The sequence below is a fragment of the Callorhinchus milii genome, unplaced genomic scaffold (genome assembly GCF_018977255.1).
Source record: "Callorhinchus milii isolate IMCB2004 unplaced genomic scaffold, IMCB_Cmil_1.0 Scaffold7, whole genome shotgun sequence".
Classification (NCBI taxonomy): Eukaryota; Metazoa; Chordata; class Chondrichthyes; order Chimaeriformes; family Callorhinchidae; genus Callorhinchus; species Callorhinchus milii.
Window position 1 is genome coordinate 20,827,222 of NW_024704748.1, and position 18,952 is coordinate 20,846,173.

The 18,952-nt window shown below is 42.9% G+C and overlaps 2 protein-coding genes across 2 annotated transcripts; one reads left to right on the forward strand and one right to left on the reverse strand.

Moving 5' to 3' along the window:
• Positions 1 to 4,883: 4,883 nt before the first annotated feature.
• Positions 4,884 to 6,408, forward strand: LOC103182585 (homeobox protein vent1-like). Its single transcript, XM_007899652.1, has 3 exons — positions 4,884 to 5,172; positions 5,377 to 5,618; positions 6,043 to 6,408. Exons 1-3 carry the CDS (start codon positions 4,884 to 4,886, stop codon positions 6,406 to 6,408), a joined length of 897 nt encoding a protein of 298 aa, XP_007897843.1.
• Positions 6,409 to 10,264: 3,856 nt separating this feature from the next.
• Positions 10,265 to 11,593, reverse strand: LOC103180465 (homeobox protein vent1-like). The gene is made up of 3 exons (XM_007896353.2): positions 11,228 to 11,593; positions 10,770 to 11,035; positions 10,265 to 10,638 (listed from the first exon to the last, which is right to left on the reverse strand). Exons 1-3 carry the CDS (start codon positions 11,580 to 11,582, stop codon positions 10,315 to 10,317), a joined length of 945 nt encoding a protein of 314 aa, XP_007894544.2. The 5' UTR covers positions 11,583 to 11,593; the 3' UTR covers positions 10,265 to 10,314.
• Between the last annotated feature and the right edge of the window lie 7,359 nt (positions 11,594 to 18,952).

Genomic DNA, 18,952 nt, shown 5'->3' on the forward strand with positions numbered 1-18,952 from the left:
CATGTTAAATAAATCATAGGTTTTTTTTCGTTCTTCCGATTAGTTGACTTAGAGCAAAGTCTTCTCGGGAAGAAAATAGTAATTTGCCTAAAAAATGCAAATTCGTGCATTCGCAAACCATTAAAAGCAATACTTCCATCCCTTTCATGCTCCTTTAATCCCTTAAAGTGATCAACAATGAAAGAGAAGCTAGGATCACAGGTATAGAAGAAGAGATTGTAAATTGCCGGCAATGGCTTTCATTAACCAATAATTGTTTTGAAGAGATCACATCACTTCGAGACAAGAGATAAAGAGCAGATTTACAAGAGTAGTTGAGCAATAATGATCTCATTTGAGCCAGGTTGGGCAATGTTATATTGACATAGCATGACCACCAGTAGGGGATGTGTGAGCCGTGACAACTTTCTTGATGCTCTGTCACTGACTCCCATTTCACACTTTCCAGTTCATTGAAAAATATCACTTAATATCAACAAGTTGACAAATTACAATAAATTCCGAAAGTTATTTAACTCGGGCTACCTCTTCCTCTCTCTACCGTGTGTCCGTCAATGATTCAAATGTGGCGCTTGAATAAAACGCATTGTGTAAATTGTCTTGCTGCAAATCAAGTTACTAATAGCATAAAATTGTCATTTCCTTTCTTGTTTAGGGGTCAACGTCTACTCTCATTAACAACTTCGTCAGCATACTTGTTCACAAACCTGTTTATTGGGCTTGAATGGCACGGATACTTATCCCACTGTTGGTTATATTGCAAGGACTGCTGCTTGGTAACTGATTTAAGAGCACATCAGACAGTTCTGGATTATACTAACCAGTCTACAGCACTGTGCGCATGGAAAACAACTTTATGCATAAGTACTTAGATGCACAGCATTTTACTTGCTGGTGTCCAAATGCAATGTTTTGATGCAGAAGGCAAATGTCATGAGTTTTCTTTAACATTAGAAAGTTGTTCATGTTCAGCAGACCACTTGATTTGCTAAAGCTCGGTTCATGAAACCCTGGCCCATGTCTTTGTCACCTCTCGGCTGGACTATTCAAATGCCCTCCTCGCAGGGCTCCCCTCCACTACCATTCATAAAATCCAAGTACTACAAAACTCTGCCACCCACATTCTTACCCGTACCAAACTCCGCTTCCCGATTACCCCAGTCCTTGCCACACTGCACTGGCTGCCTGTTCCAGAGAGGATCGACTTCAAGATCCTCACCCTTGTCTTCAAATCCCTCCACTCGTCTGGAAACCCTACCTCTCTGACCTCCTCTCCCCTCACAACAGTGCCCATTGCCTTCGTTCTTCCACGTCTGGCCTCCTCCTTGTCCCCCGAGTCCTCCACTCCACCATCAGCAGCCGTGCCTTCAGCCACTGTGCCCCGAGGCTCTGGAACTCCCTTCCTCACTTCCTTCACCTCAACCCTCTCTTCCCACTTTCAGGTCTCAGCTGAAAATCTTTCTTTTCGACCGCGCTTTTGGTCACCTTCCTTCCCCTCCCCCTGGTTCGGTCCCGGGATCCGTTACTGTGAAACGCTCTGAAATGCCGTCCGGGTGGGGGGGGCGCTATATAAATCAAAGTTGTTGTTGTTGTTGTTGTTGTAAAGCTTTGTTTTTCTGCCCTTTCCATGAAACAATAAACGAGGCACTGTTTGCCTATTCGGATGGACGTATTGAAACAACGTGAAATCTGCAAATATAACTTGCCGAAATATATTTAACACGTTTACAAAATAAAGTACAAAATTCTCAAAAGAAAGGTTCCATGCGCATTATTAACCCGGATTACATCATTGGCCTCTAATGAAGCAAATTGGTAGAAAACAGTTTGATTCAAATACTTGAAACTGCTCTGATACCAATATTGCCTTCCACTGGACACTGCTGTGCGCAATTAATTGGCTGCTGCATTTCGCCCACAAATATCCAGTCAATTCATTTTACAGCATATTTTGTGAAGTGCTTTGAGACGTCCAGAAGACGTAAAAAGCACAATATCAAATGGAAGGTTTATTATTATTACTTACTAATTGTCTACTGTATTTATAGAATATAGACATGTTACCACTGATGAATAGAGAGAGTTACAGTATAAGGAATAGAAAAGTTATCCTGGAACACATGTATGATCATATTTTTAGTTACTTTTCTGATCTTATAGAATCGATATGACTACTGTGAGTGAGTTGATGAACAGAGAGGAGGCTTCCCTGGTTGGGTGGTCTGATAGGGAGATCTGCACATCAACGCCTCCTCCCTTTGTAGGCTTTATCTGAAACTAATGAAGAGAGGGTTGTTTATGTGCCTCTTATTTGCATGTCTGAGGAGGCATCAAAGGACAGATAATATGGCAAAGCAGCGGCAGTCTGTTTGAACTAAACACATCAATGAAGTGCTGGTAGGATCAATCTGCTCATAATGGGCGCCGCCAGGTCTGAGAGTGGCCATAGCAGGCAACCTCGTAAGTAAAGTGGAGATCGCCACTTCTCAGTCAGTCTTTTGCAACTAACGTGTTTTTCTTCTTAAATTGCCCTTATAATTCAGTGTTATGTTGCTGCTATTTATGGGAGGTATTCTGCATGTACACTAGTGAAGGAGGATCCAGGCAGAATCGTTAACGATCCAGTGCTATTCATAGTTTGAGTGCAATAAATAAAACCCCAATCCTCCCAGATTATGTGGTTGGATCTCGCTTTATCCCATAGGAAACCGAAACAATACAGTGTCAGCTCTGGGTCCCTCTGAGACAAGTACTGAAAACGAATGCCAGGCCTCAAAGGGAAAATTGTGTTGTGCCAATTCAACTGAAAAACTCTCTCGGAGTCGAAACTTTTAAATTGAAAAGGCTACCAGGTTGAACATCTGCGGCTCCAGGCAATTTTATGAAATGTATCATTTGCCATCACTTTGCAAGCAGCAGCCGCTTTGTTGGGGCGTTTTAAACCACTTACATTTTATGTGCAAAGCGTGGCGCCAGCAGTCTAGAGAATACTTCAATGAAACGAGATCAAAGGTTTGTGAGAGTAGGGAACCCCTCCGTCGGTATTGTATGACTGACCACAACATAATGCGACACTCTTGCGTTGTCAATGGGGGCTCTCTCATACACTTAATACCTTATTAAGTGTTTAAATGGTTTCACACCTCCTCGGCCATTGCAGTCGTTAGTCTGCACATATACTTACTAATGTTCACGGTCCCCCCCTCAGCCAGCTGAGAGATCTAATGCAAATAAGAAAATCCTCCCAGTGGGCTTAATAGATTTACAATTATCCTCCCACCATTCCATTGAGCACAAACAGTGAACCTCGTTACCTCGAGCACAGTGCAGTGACAGTGTTCGGAACATTTTCCTTTATTTTATTTCGGGTGTTCCCTTTTTTTTAATTGTCTAAGTGGCAAATTGTACTCGGGCCGCATAACCATGGACTGACATTCAAAACAAGCACCACAGATAAGAAAAAAACACGCATACAAACTAAAATTAGGACAACCAGGTTATTTCCTGTAGAAGAACGCCAATGAGCCATGGGAATGGCCGGTCAGTTTTTTTTACTTTCTGATTCTACTTTAATATGTCAACATATTTTGATGTCTCTGGTTCTGCTCGAGTCAATTTACCGAGATTAGAACGACCAAGGTCCTGGTTCATAAACGGCATCGCTGTCCACCACACCATGAGATTGCTGCCCCCAGATAACCTTAATCTTGTTGACATTGAGCTGCAGAACATATGGGACATGGTGATGGGCAGGTAGACCAAACAGCAAAGCCACAGTATCAACGGCTGCACTGCACACTTGGACTTCGGTATGCAGACTAACCCCACGTCTGCAGTTGGTAGCACTGATGGTTAGGATGCAGTTGACCAATATTTCAGAACACCTTATAAAGACAGTACCAATCGGGAAGGGACGGTGGGTTGGGGATGGGGTGGGGGGGGGGGGGTGGGGGGGGGGTGAAGAGGTCATATAGATATGGTCAAAGAAGTACTTTTTTAGACAACTTTTTAAGAGAGTCAGACAGACAGACAAATGAGTTAAGGAAGGGAGTTCCAATCAGTGTTACAGCGAATACTTAAGTGCAATAGGACATTTGAAGAGTGCATTTAAGGAAAGAAAATATCAGAGGCCGAGATTGAGTTTCAATTGAGTTAATGATGGATATTAGATTTTACTATTTATTCATTGCTCTTGAATTACAAAATCCTGAAAGAATTCAATGTCGATTAGTTATATTGTCATACAATTCCCACCTGGAGTACTCCCTCAATATGTTAACCTTGGGCGATTTAACAGTAAATTGCGACGGAATGTGCAAAAAAGTTGTAGAGAGCAGGTAACCAGCCTACTGTTGAAAACAGTATTGACAAAGTGCCAAAGCACGCTATATAGTTATCATAAACACAGACGATTATGTATATTATATTTGCTATATGACGACTGCTGATGCGTCTTTGATTGTGTCTGAATACACATTCGAGGCAACACATCGGAAACGCTGTGCAAATTACTAATAGGGTTCGAAAGGAAAACGATATTCGGTATGTAAATATCTTCCTTTGATGAGCTATCATACGCCTATTTGCGGAACAGCGCGGATCCCCTTCACATGTGTGATTTTATGTCCTAATACAAAAAGGGCAGAGAGAATGGCCGCAGACATTCTGGAGCCAACGCTCTCGGATTTGCCGGATACTCGAGCACATTAAAGATTCGCTAAATCAGACCCAATTGTCGACCATTGTCCGTCCGTTATCTTTTCTTTGAAGTCTCTTCACACATGGTAATCACTGCGGTGAAACATCTCCTATATTAAGCCCGTGAGGGCAGATCTTGGGGAGAGGGGCATTCAGGACGAGCCACAAAGCCACGAGCCTTCAAGATGGTCAAAGCCACCTTCTCTGTGTCCTGGTTGGCCCGGAGCAGCCGCGACGGATCCACCGAAAGCAAACGTGAGCCAGAAACCATCAGGATGTACATCCCATGTGCGCCCCCGCCACGGGCTCCAAGTCTGTATGCGAGAGACTGTGCGCAGCCCAAACCAAGAGGCTGTCACCCGGACCCGAGAGCAGCGCAGAAACATTCCCTGTCGGCAGCAGGAGCTCAGCTGCTGAATTCACCGGATCACATCGGGTCCGACCCAACCTTGACTGGTTCATCGGGCGACTGTGGTAAGTCCCCAAGTTACACGAGTTATTAAAACATCTTCGGTTTCTGATACTCAATTGTTGTGCCGAATCAAGACTGCGACTGTAATGGATAACGGTTCGTCACGTTGCGCTAATCGTACTGCGCCCTTTTACGCGGATCGACCGGATAAGTCGCGTTCACCCGAAAGGTTGACTTGAGCTTTCTGTGTTTCTCTCTCCTGACAGCGTCCGAGGGCAGTCGTGACGACTGTTGCGGGGATGGCAGTGAGTGCGGCGGCTCGGATTGCTCGGGCCGGGAGGAGGCAGAGGGGACCCCCGGCTCCCAGCGCGGTGCCCCCCGCAGAGCGCGCACAGCTTTCACCGCCCAACAGATCCACAGACTGGAGAAGAGGTTCAAACGCCAGACCTACCTGGGAGGGTCGGAGCGAGTCCGGTTGGCAGCTTCGCTCCACTTGTCCGAGACCCAGGTATATACGCAGTCGATCCACTTTACCGTATATTCCGTGAAGGCGCTTTGGGGCGCCTCCACGACGCGATAGATAAAAGTGCGGGGATTATTATTAATGTTACTTAAACTGTGTTTGTAATGGAAACCCAACCCTTTCTTCTCGCATAATCCGTTCTGGACCTATATGGATTGGTTTGATGTCCCAAGTCTTTTGTAATTTTGTAATTGATTTGCTGTATAGTAGTAAATGAACTGAAATATTTTATGTGTGTGTGTGTGGGGGGGGGGGGGGGGGGTCAGTCGCTGCCTTCAGTGAAATATTCCGCGTCGGTATTTGCACGCGTTGTACGCAGTTTATTTACTGGAACAAATCTAATTTGCATTATTCATTCTTACCCACGGGATCTCATCATCATTTTTTTCCTATTCCTGTTTGTTTGCAGGTGAAAACGTGGTTCCAGAACCGCAGGATGAAGCTTAAACGGCAGTTGCAGGATCTGTCCTCGGCTTCTTATAATCCAGTTCTGCTGTCACGCCTGATGCCAACTGGTGATGCACCTCTATGCAGTTTTGTGGGACAGTCCCTCAATGGGCTGAGTAACTTTCAAAGTGCTGTGGTTAATGCCAATGCCAACCTTCGCCTACCACAGGCTGCTTATCAGCCATATAGCCTGTTGCCATTCCGTGAACAATATTCATTTCTGGATCAAGGCACTTTGAGCCACGAGTCTCACAATTACCCGTTATTGTTGAACACCTCTGCTGATCACCTCTGGACTGTACATCAGTTGATGGCAACGCTGCGTTAAATTTTGCTACGGAGCAAAATTCGTACACTTTATCTTGGAAATGATATGGTGCAATATTGTTTCAATGTAATTTCACTGTAATTGTAAAATGAAATGAGGCCTTTATTAACCTATTTAACTGAATGATTTAATTTTGTAATCATTAAAAGTCTATTTCGGTAACATTTCTGCGCTGGAAAGGATGTTTTCAAAATTAAATTCACACCCCCTAGTCCCTACCCCTTAGTCCCTATCAAGCCCACAGAGCCTGAGCATAAACTCAACATGTTGTTTGACCCTCAATTTTTCTTTCCAGGTCTGACCAAATGTGCTTTCTTCCATCTCTGTAACATCATCTATCTACACCACTAGCTCAAATATCACTGATTCACATATTTATCACCTCCACACTGGACTTCTCAAATGTGTTCCTTGGCGTCCTTCTCAGCTCCACCCTCTTACATAGACTGCAGAATATCCTATATGCTGAAGCCTGCAATCAGATGCCTAACCCCACCACCCCTCCCCCATCCTTGCTCTGTTCATTAGCTTCCTATTCTTCCGTAGATTGACTTTAGATTCTTGACATCACCTTCAAATGCTTTCTCTCTCCACCCCTCCCCCCATTGGATCTCCTGTGACCCTATTCACCAGCACCCCACCTCTCCAAACTCTGGCCTGCTTCATGCATTTCTAGAAAAACAAGGTCATATAGTAAATAATGATAATAATAATAATCCTTGCATTTGATATAACACTTTTCGAGGTGGCTCGAAGCGCTTCACAGTATATAGCAGTGATTTTGTTTGTATGACAGTGATTTATAATGAAGCCTTTCACAGAAAGCTTAAGCAGTGTCCCGCAAACAGTCGTGGATTGAGTTTGTTTTATTATTTTTTTTGGAAGGAATTATTACCCCCGGAAACGCAATCCACCAATTGACTTAGCAACCAAGTTCTTAGTTACTGGTAGGTAAACAGAGGCATGTGGAATAAGGAAACATGCCCAACATTTCACCCTGCCAGGAATCAAACCCAGGTCTCTTGCTTGCGAGGCGAATCTTTAGCAAGTACCACGCTACCTGTTAGGGCTTTGGCTTGCAGAGGTAAAGGTGAGTTGGCTGAAGTAGCCCACACAATTTGGAGAAACCTTAATTGTGAAAGGCTTGATTAAAAATACACCATCCATAATAATAATCCTTATGTTTGATATAGTGCTTTATCACGTCTCGGGAGGCGTCTCACAAAGTGCTTCAGGGAATACACTGTAAAGTGGATTTGACTTATTTTGTGTGCGAAAATAAGGCGGGGCTGGGGGTGGGTTCCCCTCTCCCTCTTCACAATTCACTCTCAGTTGCAAAGTGAATTACAAAAGAAGTAAATGATTCTCTGAAGAAAGTGATCCTGTAATAGTAATAGTTTAGCAGGCAACCCGCCTTACTTCAATCCAGTGAGGTTGGACCGTGTTGGAAACAGACCCAAACCTGTATTGAGTGAGACAAGCAAAGGGCGCTTTACGCTGGAGCAGTGATCAGCATCTGGGCGAGTGAAACTTTTTATCAGTGTCTCGTTGTGTTTGTGGACTCACCCGTTTAAACATTATAGTCCCGACAGACAAAGTTCAGAGGGGTTACAAACAAATCAATATACCCCCGAGACTGACGGCGCCAAGTTCTTGCTCATGTTGGTATTAACAATTCAAAAGGAAACTTGTCAATCACGCTTCATTTATTGTTGTTAATTTCTACCATGGCGACATAACAGTACACAAAGCCTTTGAAAGATGAGAAAGGATCGTGCTGTAAACTTTCCAATAAGCGTATCAGTTATTTTCTAAACCGTGCAGGAGATTCACACACTGAATTTCTGTTTTTTAAAAAAAGGAAAAGTGACCACGAATTTCCCAATAAAAATAATGACATTTTTATGCCTCCTCCCCCCCGGCTCTGGATATCGATCAGCAGTGCAAACTTTGGCTCCATCCGCCCAGCCCCAATTGTAATGCCTCACTGACACATCTTCAACTGCACAAAACATGCATTCATTTGCATGTGACATCCTCTTTGTTTGGTAAATAACGAATCAGGATTCCCAGCGGAAAATCGGATCACCCCAAACCAGACTTACCCACTACAATGCTAACTGTTCAGTAATGAAGCCACAAATTTATACATGCTGTACAACCAGCCTTTTACAAGTAATATCAGAAAGGTTTACTGATCAGACAATAACACAGGATCTCTTCCTGAAGTTGACACCCTGTTCAAGACTGTTGCCCTTCTTCATGCTACTTTCCAACAGATGCCAACATCGTGATCCTATGCTCAACATTGCTTCTCTGCAATCGTTGTGTACCTAAGAAGATGTATGGCATTAATGGGATTTTGCAGAAGAGGCATATGGAAGAAGCAGGATTATTCTCATCTCGATCGACTTCCCCCTTGTTGTCCAAGATCTAAAAAAAACTTTTTTCAGAGTCATCATGCCCACGTTTCCAATGAAAATATCCCAGATGCCATGAGAGTGTTACTCCGAATTAAATGTTTAATTTGAACATAGTGTTCGGCAATTACGCTGAATACCTTCAGTTCTTTTATATATCAAAAGACAGGAGCAAAGGAAAAAGTAACTTTTTTTCAACTGTGTTTATAAACGTTCAAGAATGATTACCAAGTAAATCATTGTTGCACCCTAAGCTGCCAATCTGTGGGGCTTTGATGAAATGCCTACAATAAAGACATTTAATATGGTTCACAACTACATGAAACTACATGCAGTGAATGCATCTGAAACAAATTCCTAAACATTTATTCAAAACCATTGTTATGCCGATTCATAGATACGATACCAAATGCCAGTCGCAGACACACCGGAGACATCTTACTGCACTTTCAAAGTCTCTTTAAGACTTTAATGATCCCTTAAATTAGTCTCAATTATCTCCCATGATGGGCCGGTTATCTTTGCTTTGATGTATTCTCACACATGGCGAGGCCAAAACTCTCCCCGAGTCTTTAGAGAGCAATTTTAGGTTTTAAGATTGTAATGAGGTAGAAGAGAAACCTCATTATCAAATAACTTCCTGTTGTAAACAAAGAGGTTTTCTTTTCAATAGGAAATCGAAAGAGGCAAGAATTAAGCATTCATAAATAAATGTTAGAAATGATGTTTTAATATGTCTTGTAGTGAAAATAAGTGGTAATATATTACATTCTTTCAGATCCTCGTCTAAATTTATTTTAAATTACAAATGTGGGCTATGTGCACAAAGTGTTGTAGAGACTGTGTAAAGATTACTTTTATGAATTCTTAACAAGCAGAACTCAAAAGAAAAAGGGGGTGGTGGGGGGAGAGCGCAAATCAGCTAATTTAGCACAGACAAGGAATGGACCTTCAAGCTGCATTTCCCAGTTACACTGTTTTAATAGTGCCTTAAACCACTAAGCCACCAGGACCCCCAAAACAACGAATATTGTAAATTGAACCAACGATAACCGCAAGACACTTAGAAAGAGTAGATAAGGATCCTAATAATGCATGGATGGATTTGCAAAGTTACCCGAATATGTGATATGTGGGTGGAGCCGATGAGTGCGAAATGGTTATTGGGGGTGGATTGGGTTTTCCGACTCTTTGCTTACCGACTCGAATTCATGTCGTTACACAATCATCGTTAGGATCACTGCATTTCAAAGCAGCGGTAAAAACAAGATACGCTCATAATAAAAGGGATTGAGAAAAAATAACGTTTAATCAGATATATAAAAAAAAGTAATTCTTAATTGCGGTTTTCCAGTTAAATACAGTACAAAACTGCTGCATCACATATACAGTCTCTTTTCACATTCGAAAGACACCCTCTTGCTTGCGTTGCGTTGCGACAACGGTGCAAAATCAAGACGTGGACGAGTTTCTTCCAGCACACGAGTTAGAAGCAGGGAAATGACAATTTCTCGTGCATCACTGGAAAGACCAGCGGACGCAAGTGAGATTGGTTCGAGAGAGTCGTTTGAGGAAGGTAGTACCCGTGGAGCGGCGGCTGGTGGCGAGGCTGAAAGGCAACCTGGGCAAACCTGGCATTCTGATAGCTGTTGCCACTTTTCAAGGACTGTCCAGCAAAAGTGCATTGGGCGAGAGGCGAGTCTCTCGTCTGCATCAGGTGCGACAGCAGAACTGGGCCAAAGGAAGAGGGGCGCAGATCCTGCAACTGGCGCTTCAGCTTCATCCTGCGGTTTTGAAACCAGGTTTTAACCTGGAAAAAGAAACGAAGCGATGACATTATACACAGCCCACCCCCACTTGTTAAGCCATTAAAACGAGATCCCCGCGCGTATTCGTCCAGCTCAGTATCGATGAGATCGCTGACGGGGTTTGCCACCTTACCTGGGTCTCGGACAAGTGGAGCGAAGCTGCCAACCGGACTCGCTCCGACGCGCCCAAGTACTTCTGATGTGTGAACTTCTTCTCCAGTCTGTGGATCTGTTGGGCGGTGAAAGCTGTGCGCGCTCTGCGGGGGGCATCGCGTTCAGAGCCGGGGGTCCCCTCGGCCTCCCCCCGGCCCGAGCAATCCGAGCCGCCGCACTCACTCCCATCCCCGCAACAGTCGTCACGGTTACTGCAACCGATCTGGGACACGAGAGGAGCAAACGCTGGACACAAACAAGAGAACGTGTTTTATTCCCCCCTTTCCCCGTCTCTGGACGGTCACAGTGAGCGCTCGCAAGGATTGCAATGATGGCAGAAGTGTTTCCGAGCGGGTGGCTGTCTGCCCGACCCCATTGCAAACATCATAGAAAAGCAGCAATAAAACAACACAAACTTGGTCACGAAGCGCTACTCACCGTTACACGGAGAAGTCTGAAGTCGGCGAGGATCCGTTCTCGGCATTAACATGTTTTCCTGTCCTTCGCTGGTGTTTGAGGCTGTTCTATCCGAATGTTTATCGAAGGGAAAACGCAGTGGTTTGTGGCAGTCCACCGAAATCTGAGCATCTGTCCCGTGTTGTGCATCCGTGAAGTCATCCTGGTTACTCCGAGAGAGCCAGTCAATGGAAAATGAAGCTTTCACCATCTCTTTGGACACTGCTACTCGATATTGGACTGCAACTCGCTGAACTTTCAACAACAGAGCTTTTCTTTGCCCTTGGTAATTCAAGAAAGACCTATTTATACACGCTTTCTCGGGAAGAATTTGCATGTGTGAACCAACATCAAAGGAAAGCAAAGCGCACAGACAATGGTCATCAACTGAGACTAATTGAGCTGATCACTGAACTACTCTGAGATCCGGGGGAATCTGTAGATGACAGGTTCCAGCATGTCTGCGACAGTCAGTTCTTGTTTTCCAGAGAGATAATCCAATAATTATGTACTTGTCACTAACCTTAAATAAACGTCGCCAGATCGTTCATCTTCTTTCCTTTTGTATGCGAAGCCCATTTGTGCGCATTTGAAAGGTCTGCGACGTAACTCTATTTGTTGTGGCTTATGCTCTCCAGTATATTGTACAATAAAAGGCCATCCAAGCACATTCTGAAAGATAAGATGCGAAGATAGTTAAATATCTATACACTTGAAAGGACCTCGCTGCTCGGGAACAGCTCATACCCGTTTGCCATCCAAAGCGTAAACCATAACCACGAATCAGATAATCTTGGTCCAAGCAATGCTCGTGGGATGTGTGCGAGTCTGTAGTCTTTCAATTTGCTCAGACTAGTGTTACACATTTTAGAAGTATCTGAAGCAGCCTGCTGTGAAAATCCAACCCACAATATCCATGTCCTGAACTTGCTCTGAGTCAGCAGCAATCGCTTGTCATTTTTTTGGTGTGCTTTCATATTTAGTTTCAATTTCAGTGTGAATACGTGTTTAAAAATATATGGCCAATTCACTTTACTGTGTATTCTCTGAAGCTCTTTGAGATGTCTTGACAATGCGATAAGGCCATATATCAAATCAAGGATTATTATAGGATTATATATTGCAAGATATGTACTGTTGTGGTCTTGTTTGCTTTGGTTCAAGGAACTTAAAGTGTTAAAGTGTTTTTAAAAAAGTTTCCCTCTGAAGGAAACAGCATCTTGCTGCAATCTGCCTAGTTATTTTCATAGCTAGTGTCCTTGTGGAATACAATATTAATTTTCCCAGCTCCACTATTCTCCCTAACCACTATTGGCAGTTGGATGGTGTCGGCTATTAGCTCTGACAGCATCACCATCCATGGTTGCACATTCCACCTTATTAAGCCAGTCCAGAACCTTGGCATTTTGTTTGACCCTCAACTACCCTTTCTATCCCACATCTGTGCTATGACCCGCTCTGCCTTCCCCCACCTCCGCAGCATCGCCCGGCTCCGAGACTGCCTCACGCTGCAGGCCGCCGAAACCCTCACACACGTATGCATAACTTTGAGTCTGGTCTACGCAAACTCCCTGCTTGTCAGCCTCCCCAACTCCTCCCTTCATAGGCTGCAGATCATCCAGAGCTCTGCAGCTTGTGTCTTCACCCGCACCAGGCTCCGTGACCCTATCACCCCCATCCTCAACCAACTCCACTGGCTTCACATCACACAGAGGATACTGGATCAAGATCTTGGTCCTCATCTTCAAAGCCCTGCATGGCCTTGCTCCCCCTACCTCTGGGACCTTCTACGCCCGACCAACCTGCCCGCTCCCTCCGCTCAGCGGGCTCTGGCCTGCTTCATGTCCCTCACCTCGCCCGTCCCACCATTGGCGGGTGAGCTTTCAGCCACTCTGCCCCCATCCTCTGGAACTCCATCCCGCAGTCCCTCCGCCTCGACCCCTCTCTTGCTTCCTGCAAGATCCATCTCAAGACCCTCCTCTTCGACTGTGCCTTTGATCACACTTCTTCCCCACCCTTTCCTCCATCCTCCCCGTTCCTGACCCCCAATTCGGGTCCGAAACACTGACTGTTCAGTGTCTTGGGACGTCCTCCCAATGTGAAAGGCACTATACAAATGTAATTTTGTTGTTGTATTTTCAACAGACACAGTGGTCAAAGTAAGTAAACACTGCTGAGAGCACTAGCCAGATATAAGTGGTGAAATGCAGCTTGCCAGCTCCAGAAATTGATTCAGCCTAAATTTTGTCTTTTAACAAAGAAAATACTAAGTTGTGTGAAGTATCCAATATTAAATTACTTTACCTTTATGTTATAAAAGCATGTTAGTTATTCAGACAAACAGTGGTGTCAACACTTGAATGTTATTAAAGAAGTGACTTTGGCATTCATAAATGGCACCTCATAAAAAGATAATATTAAAATGTTACCAAACATATAATAACAGACAGAAAGAAAGCTAAGAATCAAAATGAAGAATACAACTACAACCTCCATGCCCAGGCTGAAGTGAAGGACATGGATCAACAAAGGAATAGGAACACAAAATAAAATAGACCTTGAGACAGTTCAATGTAATCCTTTAAAATGAGTCACATCGATTCACACAAGAGAACAAATAGGATAAAAATAAATCTAACTACGTTTGGAACATATGGTTGCAGATTAAATTTAGAGTTAAGTATCTAATGCTATTGTTACACTTACATTTTATCTGAGACCTTGTTTGTAGAGGAAAATGAGAGCTGAATCAATAAAAACAGTTCGCTGTATTTCGCTCCCTATTGCCATAATGACCTTTCTGCATTCAGAAATGTCAAATAGCTCAACTGATGGCTCAGCCATACATCACAGGTACATTCCTGGGTTTGAGTAAGTTAGCTGATTTAAGGGTGATGGGATTTCGCATGTGTCAGATGTTGACCAAAATATCCCCCCACCACCAAAAAAAAGCATCTGAGACAGTTGTTTAGACATAATTGGCTTCTGTGTTCCTGATTACAATCAAGCAACTTCTGCTGGAGAGTACTTATATGTGGACATTGGTCGAGGATAGAATCAGGTTCAACTGTTATACTCCTCACAGTCATTTATTCTGCTATCTCTCACATAAAGATTGAAAACTTGGGTGAAGTATTGAAGGACAGCAGGGCCATTGAATCACCCTCGCATCGGTTAGTAACTTCAGGAGGAGGACATGTAAAATCAAAGGAAATGTTCTAAATAATTATATAATAATGATATAAATAAATGTCTGTTATAAACTAGAGATAGTTCCATCACAGCCAATCATAATCCTGTTTTTATCTTTTATTCACAAGCTTACATTATTATTATTATGGTCCAGCAGCATTCACTGAAAAGTGGTCAGGTGTGAAAGCCCGATTATTCACATCCCTACTCCAAGGCTTCTGAGGCCAATTATAGCATTCCAAATCACTGTGTCAGGTGGGTCCATGCAACAGACATGGATTTGTATCTGCAGCTTCCTGCTCTGTAGGGGTTTAGTGCTACACCAAGAGTTAGGTTTACCAAGTTGGTCAGTAACATTGAATAAAGAATGCTGCTGACGTATTGAAGATGTTTTAGTCATCACTCGCTGTCTAGGTTTACACATGAAAATAGCTACTTGGATCAAAGAAACTGCATTTGGGTATGAATCACCACATTCAGGAGAGCCCAATGAAAGGCTCCATGGAGGAATTAATGTTTTTAATATAGTAAATTCAAGTTTGCATTAATTGTATGAGTGAAGATTGTAAGAGAGAGGAAGAACATAAGAATACTCCTTTAGGCAGCAGTAAGATCTTTTAATATGAAGGTCATCACAACATATTGTAATCTCACGCTCCAGTAAGGTAAATGTACTGCAAAAAATGTATTGAGATACAATACAAAATTACATTTGTATAGGGCCTTTCATGTTGTGAGGATGCTAATAAGCTTCGCATTTTTGTCACCAACAAAAACATTTACTTTGAAATGTATTATTCTTCTCCCAGTAGCCCAAAGTATTTGAAAAGTTACATTTGCTTTTAACCTTTTTGTGTTCTCCAGAAAAGAGAGCAGCTCATTTAATTGCTAGACAGCTGTTTAAGATTTCTTTTAATTCAGTGGCACATCAAAGACACTTGACAAGAGCACCATAGTCTCGCAAACATCTTTCGAACTGGGCATTGGGGAACCTTTACTGAAATGATGTGATGTTATTATTTCATCATTATTGTTCTGACCTTCCCTAACATATTCTAGAATTGTTCAGCCAAATCATCAGATTTCCTATCCAGGCCAGCGTTTCAATACTGCATGCGAACTTTCTGTTCACAAACAGCAGATTAAGTGTAAAATACACGTCGAATTCTTCACGACCTGAGCCATTCACAAATTAAGTGCAAACTTTCTAAATTGCTGTCTTCTTGGAAAAAAAACGAATGGAATACAGAGTCACCTGATGCGTGTTTAATCCCTACACATTTCACGTGCACAACCTTTTGAGTTCCTCAGAACCAATACTGTGAAACAGAAAGGTCTTTCAAATGTTTGACAACTCTTTCAGAGGCTCGTCGATTCAGAGACACAAGTTCTACAAACGCATTTCTATATCTTTATACTGTACCTCAATAAAACAAAAATCACGTGTTTTCCTATGTTAGGATGTCTGCACCTTTCTGAAATATGTGGAGTCCTGTAGCTCAGTGGTTAGAGCACTCGCTTTGCAAGCGAGAGACCTGAGCTCAGTTCCAGGCAGAGGGCGAAACCTTGGGCAAGTTTCCTTTCTCCACACAGAGCCTAATAATAATCCCTCCAAAACCAAAAACAATAATAAATTGGTCATTTTCAATCTACGACTGTTTGTGGGACATTGCTGTGCGCAATTGGCTGCCGCGTTCGCCCACAAATATAGTCAATTCACTTTACAGTGTGTTCTGTGAAGCGCTTTGGGACGTCCTCCCGACGTGAAAAGCGCTATATCAAATGCAAGGATTATTCTTATTATTACATACACATAAATAATCATTCAGGGGTTCATCAGAACCGATGCTGAAGATATTCAGGAATGTTTGCATGATTTCCCTTCTGGCTTGCTCCTCCCACTCGGCTCTCCTCGGAATCTCTTCAAATCTACCCAAGTTGGATGCTATAAAATAAAAATATATGCAGGGATACTTTCTGCAGCTCACAACGGGAGCACGGCGCCAGCAGTCTGACGACTAACGTTAGCACATGAAAGAGTTTCCTACACTGAAAAAAATCAATGTGGTGGGATGGAGCTGCTAATCTACTTCAGTAATGCTAATCCCAAATGCAAATCATTTAAAGCCGTGATATGCAAAGGTTGGGATCACAAACGTTTTGTCTTCTGAACTAATCAATTGCTGTTCTTTGACAACATAAAAGTGTGGGAAAAGAAAACGATTTCAAGTTTGCGAAATGTTGAATCAAAACCAAAATGGCCCATCAGTGCCTATTTCTCAGAAACAGTGTTAAAGGGTACATTTTATGGGATGATACAAAAGATATAAATGGCATTTCAAATAGTAGCGGATTACCAGGCAATGGAAAGCAGCTTTGGGTGAGGTTGTAGCGTTTGCTTGTTTCAATACGAAATACACATTCATCTTTTTCTATCTTACTATCCAGTCTAAACTCTTATTTTGCTTCAATTTAAGAATATTTAAGGCAAAAGCTCTCGCTTTATACGAAGGTGAGGCGTGTTCTGCATCTTTGAAACAGCAGCAGTTTTCCAGTACAGACAAACTGATCTCATTGCTTATTGTCTCCAAACTATTCAACCTCGTCTGATACTAATTACTTTCCAATTTGCTTCATTGACTAATAAAGTCTCTTGCAAATGAGTACTTGACCTCTTGGGGACCCTCCCCCGACGCAATCGAAACACTTTGATCCCTCTGCTCCCGTTTAGCACTGCATTGTGCGCTAAATGGTTTATTTAAAGTATATATGCTTCATCAATAAGGCGCAAATGTGAGACCTAAGATCTTTGATTGACTTATCAATTAACTTATCTGTTAATGCTACCCTTTGAGGGTGCCGATGCAAAGCGAGCAGGATAGGGATTTACCAGGCGTTGCCTCCCAGTCAACAGTAACACACCTTTAGGAATCTCCAGAGCAACTCCATTAAGTGTTTGCAGGAACGCTGAGATCCATGTGAAATTTCTAAAATATTTTGACATGTTGTAGCTCTATCTCTATCTCCAACCTGGTCTCCAGGACCACTGACATCAAGTCCTGGATGAGAGCTAACTTTCTCCAGTTGAATATTGCCAAGATGGAAGACCCTCTTCTTTGGCTCCTGTCAGCGCCTAAACAAGAATAATAATTTGCATTTATATACAGTCATTCACGCTGGACAGACTATTCACCTGACAGCATAACTATTCACGGATACACTCTCCACCTTGCAGAAGCAGTATGGGACGTTGGTGTCATGTTCGACCCTTGACTATCCTTCAAACCCCACATCCGTGCCATGACCCATTCGGCCTCTGCCCACCCTTGCAACATTGCCCTCCTCTGCCACGTCCTCTCCCATCAGGCAGTCGAGATCCTCATTCATTCAATCATCACATCCAAGCTTCTTATGCCATGTACTATCAATATTTTCTTGTCATGCATCAGAAAAACAATCATGCCAGTCGCATGATGCTGCTGACTTTCTGTCAACCCTTTTATGTGTGTTATTCCCATTTTGCATGCCTTGTTTAGGAAGCCCTTCATCAGTTGAGGAACTATGCAAACAAAAAGTCAAAAAATGCAGTGACTGTGTTTATGTACGCAAACACAAAAGGCAATTTAGCCAACAGCAGGGTTCCACAAACAGTGCCATCGGAGACAGGCAGACAGGATCGTTGCTTAACATGCCAACTGAAGGATAACAATCCCCACAGTACATTGCGCAACCAACTACATTGCACTGTCAGCCTGGACTATGCTCAGGTCCTAATATGGGGCTGAATCCACATCCTTCCAAATCATACCAACTCTGAGAAATAAGAGAGGAAAATAATTACAATAAATTGTACATATCAGTTCTGTTCAAGGTTGCCTACCTTCTGAATGAGGTTTGGGCATGTTTTTAGTTGGTGTGAGAAATAGCATTGAATAATTAATGAATGATTTTGCTATCAGTGCCACTTTCCAAAAAGACTCCTGAACAGTTAGAGAAATAAGCATGAATACATGTACTAAAAAGGGAATAATTTTAGAAACACCTTGTGTAAATAGACCAATCACTAGATACAATAGAGGTTTAAAACAATTTATTTCATAGTCGACTTTAGTAAGAAGGTACAACACCACTAACCTCTGACCACGTCCACTTTCTTTCACCTCTGCAATATTGCATCAACTCTGCCATTACCTCACTCCCAAAAGAGACCAAATCTGTATCCTCCTTGCCTGTCTTCAGATTGCACTTGAAGACCTTCCTCTCTTCTCAGCTAGGCATCAAGTGCCATCGGTGTTAAGCACTCTAGATACTTCCCCGTGTGAAGGGCACTATGTAAATGTAAGTGGTTGTTGTAGCAAGACTTGAGGAAGTGGCTCTGCTTGTGCTGCAGATTGGAGAATAAGAGACATCGCCTTATTGAATATGGTTAAGAGGTTCACAACTAAGGTGGATAGCAAGTTTGAGATCAGATTTAGCAGTTTGCTCTGGGAAATAAAATTACCCATGAAGCAAGAA